Source organism: Tupaia chinensis, unplaced genomic scaffold, assembly GCF_000334495.1.
Source record: "Tupaia chinensis unplaced genomic scaffold, TupChi_1.0 Scaffold000294_5, whole genome shotgun sequence".
In the NCBI taxonomy this organism is placed as follows: Eukaryota; Metazoa; Chordata; class Mammalia; order Scandentia; family Tupaiidae; genus Tupaia; species Tupaia belangeri.
The window spans coordinates 2,151,187-2,157,428 of record NW_006159782.1 but is presented as its reverse complement, the minus strand read 5'-3'; the positions used below and the strand labels follow the sequence as shown (position 1 = coordinate 2,157,428).

Here is a 6,242-nt window from a genome sequence, read left to right as displayed (position 1 = left end):
AGAGGTTTGTGCGGAGAGAAGGCTCAGGCTGGGCTGCAGCATCCAGCCTGTCTCTGCTCCTGTCGGGAAGCCCAGGCTCAGAAGTCCCTCTCCAAGGAAACCCCTAAGAGGAAGCCTGGAGTGTGTGTGCTGAGGGCTTGACCTGGAGACTGCCAGCAAAAGCCTCCATGAGACAGTCACCCACAGGGACACCAGGAATCAGGACGCGGCACAACCAGAGATCTCTAAAATGAGATGCTCAGGCTGCTTGTGTGTGTGTGCACACACTTTCGTGTCCTTCCAGCTATTTTGAGGAGGTTTCCTGGTGAAACCCAGGGGCCCAGAGTAATTCTCTACAGACAGCTGTGCTTCTTGATTCTATGCCTTCATGCAGGTGGCAAGGGATTGGGTCCTTCCACTAACAGGTGGCTCTGGAGAATCTGGGAGGACTCACCCGGGAATGGTAGAGGAGGGCGTGGGGACAGGATTAGCAACAGTGCGGGGTGGGAGAATGGCAGGAGAGGAAGCTTCCAGATGAATGGTGGGCCCCGACCTGAAATAGTAGGATGAATGGTAAGCAAGAACGTCTCTGGAGGCTGAGTCAGGCAGCAGGATGGCAGCTCGCAGAACAGAGGCCATATCAAATGGTAGACACTTGCTCCTCTGTCCTCAGGGTCCCCTCCTCGCACGGGGAGCATCTCCTACATCAACATCATCATGCCTTCCGTGTTCGGCACCATCTGCCTGCTAGGCATTGTCGGGAACTCCACGGTCATCTTCGCGGTCGTGAAGAAGTCCAAGCTGCACTGGTGCAGCAACGTCCCTGACATCTTCATCATCAACCTATCGGTGGTGGACCTCCTGTTCCTCCTGGGCATGCCCTTCATGATCCACCAGCTCATGGGCAATGGGGTCTGGCACTTTGGGGAGACTATGTGCACCCTCATCACAGCCATGGACGCCAACAGTCAGTTCACCAGCACCTACATCCTGACTGCCATGGCCATTGACCGCTATCTGGCTACCGTCCACCCCATCTCCTCCACCAAGTTCCGGAAGCCCTCTGTGGCCACCGTGGTGATCTGCCTGCTGTGGGCCCTCTCCTTCATCAGCATCACCCCTGTATGGCTCTATGCCAGGCTCATTCCCTTCCCAGGAGGTGCGGTGGGCTGCGGTATCCGCCTGCCCAACCCAGACACTGACCTCTACTGGTTCACCCTGTACCAGTTCTTCCTGGCCTTTGCCCTGCCCTTCGTGGTAATCACAGCTGCCTATGTGCGGATACTGCAGCGCATGACGACCTCTGTAGCCCCTGCCTCTCAACGCAGCATTCGGCTGCGTACGAAGAGAGTGACTCGCACCGCCATTGCCATCTGCCTGGTCTTCTTTGTGTGCTGGGCACCCTACTATGTGCTACAGCTGACCCAGTTGTCCATTAGCCGCCCGACCCTCACCTTTGTCTACCTGTACAACGCGGCCATCAGCTTGGGCTATGCCAACAGCTGCCTCAACCCCTTTGTGTACATTGTGCTCTGCGAGACTTTCCGCAAACGCTTGGTCCTGTCGGTGAAGCCTGCAGCCCAGGGGCATCTCCGCACCGTCAGCAACGCTCAGACGGCTGATGAGGAGAGGACAGAAAGCAAAGGCACCTGACATGCCCCTGCCACTCTGGACACCTCGTGAGGGCATCACAGCTAAACCATGGGGAGAGATGCTTAAGACCTCTCTGGGGGAACACAGAGAAGCCAGTGGTGAGGGGCAACTAAATACATTCCATGGGGCCCACACATTGCTGGGGAAGCTTGGAGTCCGGTTTGAAGGCTTCAGACATCAGAAATCCCCTTGGGGGAATAGGATGAGACCTTTGGGTGAAACAAACCAGGCAAAAAGAAAATTTTGGTTTGAACATTCAGTTGAACCCCACATCTGTAGGCTCCCAGATATCCTTTTTCCAAGGAAAAAAAGTGAGAAGCTTCCTGGTTGGATTGTTTAAAATCAGGCGGGGCCAGAAGGGAAATCCAGGACCACTTGGCACCGGGGCCTGGGGAGACGGGAAAGGTGGTAAGGCATGAACGCTCTTTCCATCTCTTCTGTGATGCAAGGCAGGCTTCTCCCAAGCTGGTGGATGATGAAAAATGAAGCATGCCACGACTCCATGTTCCAGCATCCTGTGTCGATGTCCCTTTCTTTCCAGGGGATGCATGTTTAATTTGGAGGATGAGGGTTCTGAGAGAACGAAAGCCCAATGTGCCAGAGGATCTTCCTAAGAATGACAAGGTGGCCTGTCCTTGGGTAGGTTGGGGTGGGAGTCTTGAAACAAATAATAATGGGGTTGGGGGCTTTTGTAGCAGAGGGGACAGTCTTTTCATGGGGTGCATTTGCTGTCAGCCTCACTGTCAGCTGCTGATGCAGTGTGGTTGTCCATGTGTTCCAAAAGCGCAGGGGTCATCCCTGCCTGATGTGTTGGCATCATCTCACTCTGGCCCTTTCTCTTCAAAATAAAAACGAATAAAGGAAAATCTTCACCCACAGTACTCTGGGTGATCTTGTGTAATTGCTTGGGCCTGGGCGACAGGGGGGAGTGGGTAGTCAAGAAGGAAAAGAGAGGTCTCTTGGCTGTGGGACTTAGACCTTTGCTCAAGCTTCATTTTAGGAATCACCAAGCAGGGGATCTGTTTTTCTAAACCCACAGGGAGAGTTTAGTGACACAAATGGAATTCCTGTGAATTCATTAGATTGCAGTTCTGCTACTGGGCCTGTTCTTGGGACTCAGCTTCCTGTCTTCTCCTACACAAAAGCCCTTGGACTCAGTTGTCACCAGTGCACGGCCCCTCAGGCCCCAGCTACCACCCCCAGCTCCCCTGCTGAGTCACCAGCTCAGGGCTGGCTCTTAGGGCAGCCTGGGCCTATCCGTGCTTGCTGCTGCTGAGATCTGCTATGGGCACCTTGAGCAGATTACAGCCAGTGCCACCGAGAGGCACCTAAGGCTGCTGCTTCTCAGCTGCGTTCACCGAGAGGGGCCTGGGAGCCAGGAGTCCTCAGCGTGCCTCTTAGCAGATGTTAAAGAGATAATGGGAGCAAGCTCTTGACTTGTCCAGAATTATCCTTAGAATAGGCACATCAGCACAGCAGAGCCACAGCAGGTGGTCTGTTTAGAAAACTTCTGGGCAGCTTTGCTGGATCCTGGGGAGCTTTACCCATCATCATTAGTAGAAGTGTCTCCGGGCCTGCATTCCACTCCACCCAAGCACCATGGGAGGAAAGAAGCCAGTAGTTAAGTTTTCTTACTTGCTAACAGTAGGGTCTCTAACTGCCATAGGTCAGCTCCAAATCTATTTAATTAATTGATTGATTGATTAACTAAAGCTTATTTATTTCTTCCATATGAAAGAGATAGACACACAGGCACCAGTCTCAGCTGGCCTAGATCACGGGCACACACACTCCCCCCCCCATCCCAAGCATGCTCAGGGAGGTTGTGGCACTCAAATTCAGACTCCTACCCATGTGGGCCCAGTTGCCTTACCACCATGTTACCATCTGGCCCTCGAAATCTATTTTAAATACCCACTCAATCAAAGAAAAAAGATTCTTGAAGAAACTTAGCCACAAACCAAAGAAGACCCAGTCCCTAAGCACTAGTTTGAAAATAGGAGTTTTTCGTACATCTAGAAGTCTTCCCTGGGTGTCTGTGCCTCCTCCCCTGTCCCCTCATGCACTCATGCCACTGCCCTCCAAGGACGAATCTGGAAGAATTCCTCTCTCAGTTAATGCAAGTGTACCAGGTGACAGTTCCCATGGGTGGGTGGACACATGCCCAGTGAAGGCCCTCGCAACTCCTCAGGGAGGGAGCATCCTGTCCTTCAGATCTCAACCCCAGACTAAATGTAAATGGAAGATGGAGCATGGGATAAGGAAGAGATGGAGCAGTCTGAGAGAACAGGGGCTGGAGAGGAGAAGGAGTCCAGGGAGGCTTGAAGACATGAGAGATTGTAATGAGGAAGGGAGGAGCCGTCACCAACATCCCTCCCTGGTCTGATCTAGCAGTAACCCCAACACACTTGAGATTCCACTGGATAAAAATGCAAGGAGTCTTTAAAATGTTCATAGCAAACATGTATCATGCAAACACAAGGCATGGATTTCAAATTGTTTTGCATCAAAATAAACTCAGAGTTTAATTCCTATTTTCCATGAACAGTGTGAAGTCCCTTCCTATGCATGTGAGAGATCATAGGTGGGTTCCTGGCACTCTGCTCGTGTAGAGCTGGTGGGCGAGTCTGAGGAATGCCTAGAACTTTTCCCCTCATTCAACAGGGGATATAGCTAGAGAGAAATGTGGGAACTTTAGGGAACGGTGAGGCCACTGCGAGGTGCAGAGCTCAAGGAGAAGTAAAGACCATGCAGCTTATCTCTGCTCCCTTTTTCCTTCCCATGTCTGACAAATTGGGCCTTGTAAGTCATCTCCTCACACCAGTGCGTATGTCATACATTGCTCCCCAGTCTTTTTCGCAGAAAAGATTTCCTCTAACTGTGAGGATTGTGCTCCTAAGATCCCTTCACACACGGTGGAAGAATTCTACAATCAGGAAGTTATGATCTTATGAGTTAGGCAAACTGAAGTTGCAACTGAATGGGTGGAAGTCCTTCTACTGATCAACAGATTCACTAAAGAAATAGTAAGATCACAAAATAGAGAGACTAGCAATGGTTTCTGTTGTCTTTTTCTGAATTACTAGTTGTGTTTTTTTTTTTTAACTGTGGTAAAATATACATACAATTTACTATTATAGCCATTTCGAAGTACAGTTCAGTGGCATGAAGTATGTTCACAGGCAGCCATCACCACCCTCCATCTCCAGAACCGTTTCATCTTCCCAAACTGAAATTCTGTACCTATTAAACACTAAATCCCCACCCCCGGCCTGGCCCAGCCCCTGGCAACCACCACTCTCCTCTGCGAGTTTGACATTATAAGTACCTCATGTAAGTGGAATCATGCAGAATTTGTCTTTTTTGCAGAATGTCCTCAAGGTTTATCCATGCTGTAGCATGTACCTGAATTTCCTTCCTTTTTAAGGTTGAGTAATCCCTCTTTATATATATGTGTGTGTGTGTGTGTGTGTGTGTGTGTGTGTGTGTGTGTATAATTTTGTTCATTCATTTATTTGTTGTTTCCAGCTTTTGGTAATTGTGAATAACATTATTATAAACACAGATCCACAAATATTTGTTTGAACCCCTGCTTTCTTTCTTTATTTTTTAAAGAATTCTTTATTTTAATTTTATTTATTACTATTTTTTAATCTGACTAGAAAGAGAGAGAGGGAGAAGAAAGAAAGGGAATATGAGAAAACAAGTTACCAGGTCTGGGACTCAAACCATGTCAGCCATGTGGGAGTCCAACGTCTTAACCATGTCACCTGCTGGCCCCAGGCAACTGCTTTCAGTTCTTTTGGATTGGTACCCATTAGTGGAATTTCTGTATTATATAGTAATTCTATTTTTAATTTTTTTAGGAACCTCCATTTCCACAGCAGGAGCACCATTTGACATTCTCACCAGCAAGCACAAGTATTCTAATTTCTCCACATTCTCACCATCACTTGTTATTTTTTTCCTTTTCTATTTTTTTCAGTAAAATCTATTCTAAAGGCTTTGAAGTGGCTTCATTGTGCTTTTGATTTCTATTTTCCTAATGATTAGTGATGCTGAACATCTTTTCATATGCCAACGATCATGTGTATATCTTTTTTGGAGAAATGTCTATTCAAGTACTTTGTCCTTTTTTAATTGGTTGTCCTTTTGTAATTGTTCTTTTTTTTTTCTTTTTTTGAGAGGTTTTTGCTATAGGGCGCGTGTGCTCGCCAGACAGACACACGGAGAGAGACAGAGAGACAGAAAGTGAGAAATCCTCCCCCAGGGGGGATGGTCACGCTGCAATCCCTTCTCCTCCATTCTCCTCTCAGGATCTTGGGCACACATGCACACACGCCCGGCGTGAGTTTTAAGCCCCCCAGTCTGTGATGAGAACCGTGGTCAACTACATGGGAGTCCAGCAACATAGCCATTACGCTAACTGCTGGTCCCTCCTTTTGTAATTGTTAGCAATGATATTTTACTGAACTCAAATTAGTAGTAATTGGTTTTGTATGTTTGTTACTATGAAAAAAAATTAAAATAGGCTTTTTCCCCTAACACTCGATAAAAACTTTTTTTTCTTTTTTAAAACATTTTTAATTTTTTTTTTTTTTTTTTTTGCT

The 6,242-nt window shown here is 48.0% G+C and overlaps 1 protein-coding gene across 1 annotated transcript in view; it reads left to right on the top strand.

The window, feature by feature from the left end:
- MCHR1 (melanin concentrating hormone receptor 1) overlaps window positions 1-2,504 on the top strand; it is a 3,819-nt gene extending 1,315 nt beyond the window's left edge. Inside the window, exon 2 of the mRNA XM_006150744.2 lies at window positions 653-2,504. Coding sequence (XP_006150806.1) covers window positions 653-1,632 — 980 coding nt within the window. The 3' untranslated portion in view covers window positions 1,633-2,504. The remainder of the gene's footprint in view (window positions 1-652) is intronic.
- The last annotated feature ends 3,738 nt before the right edge of the window (window positions 2,505-6,242 follow it).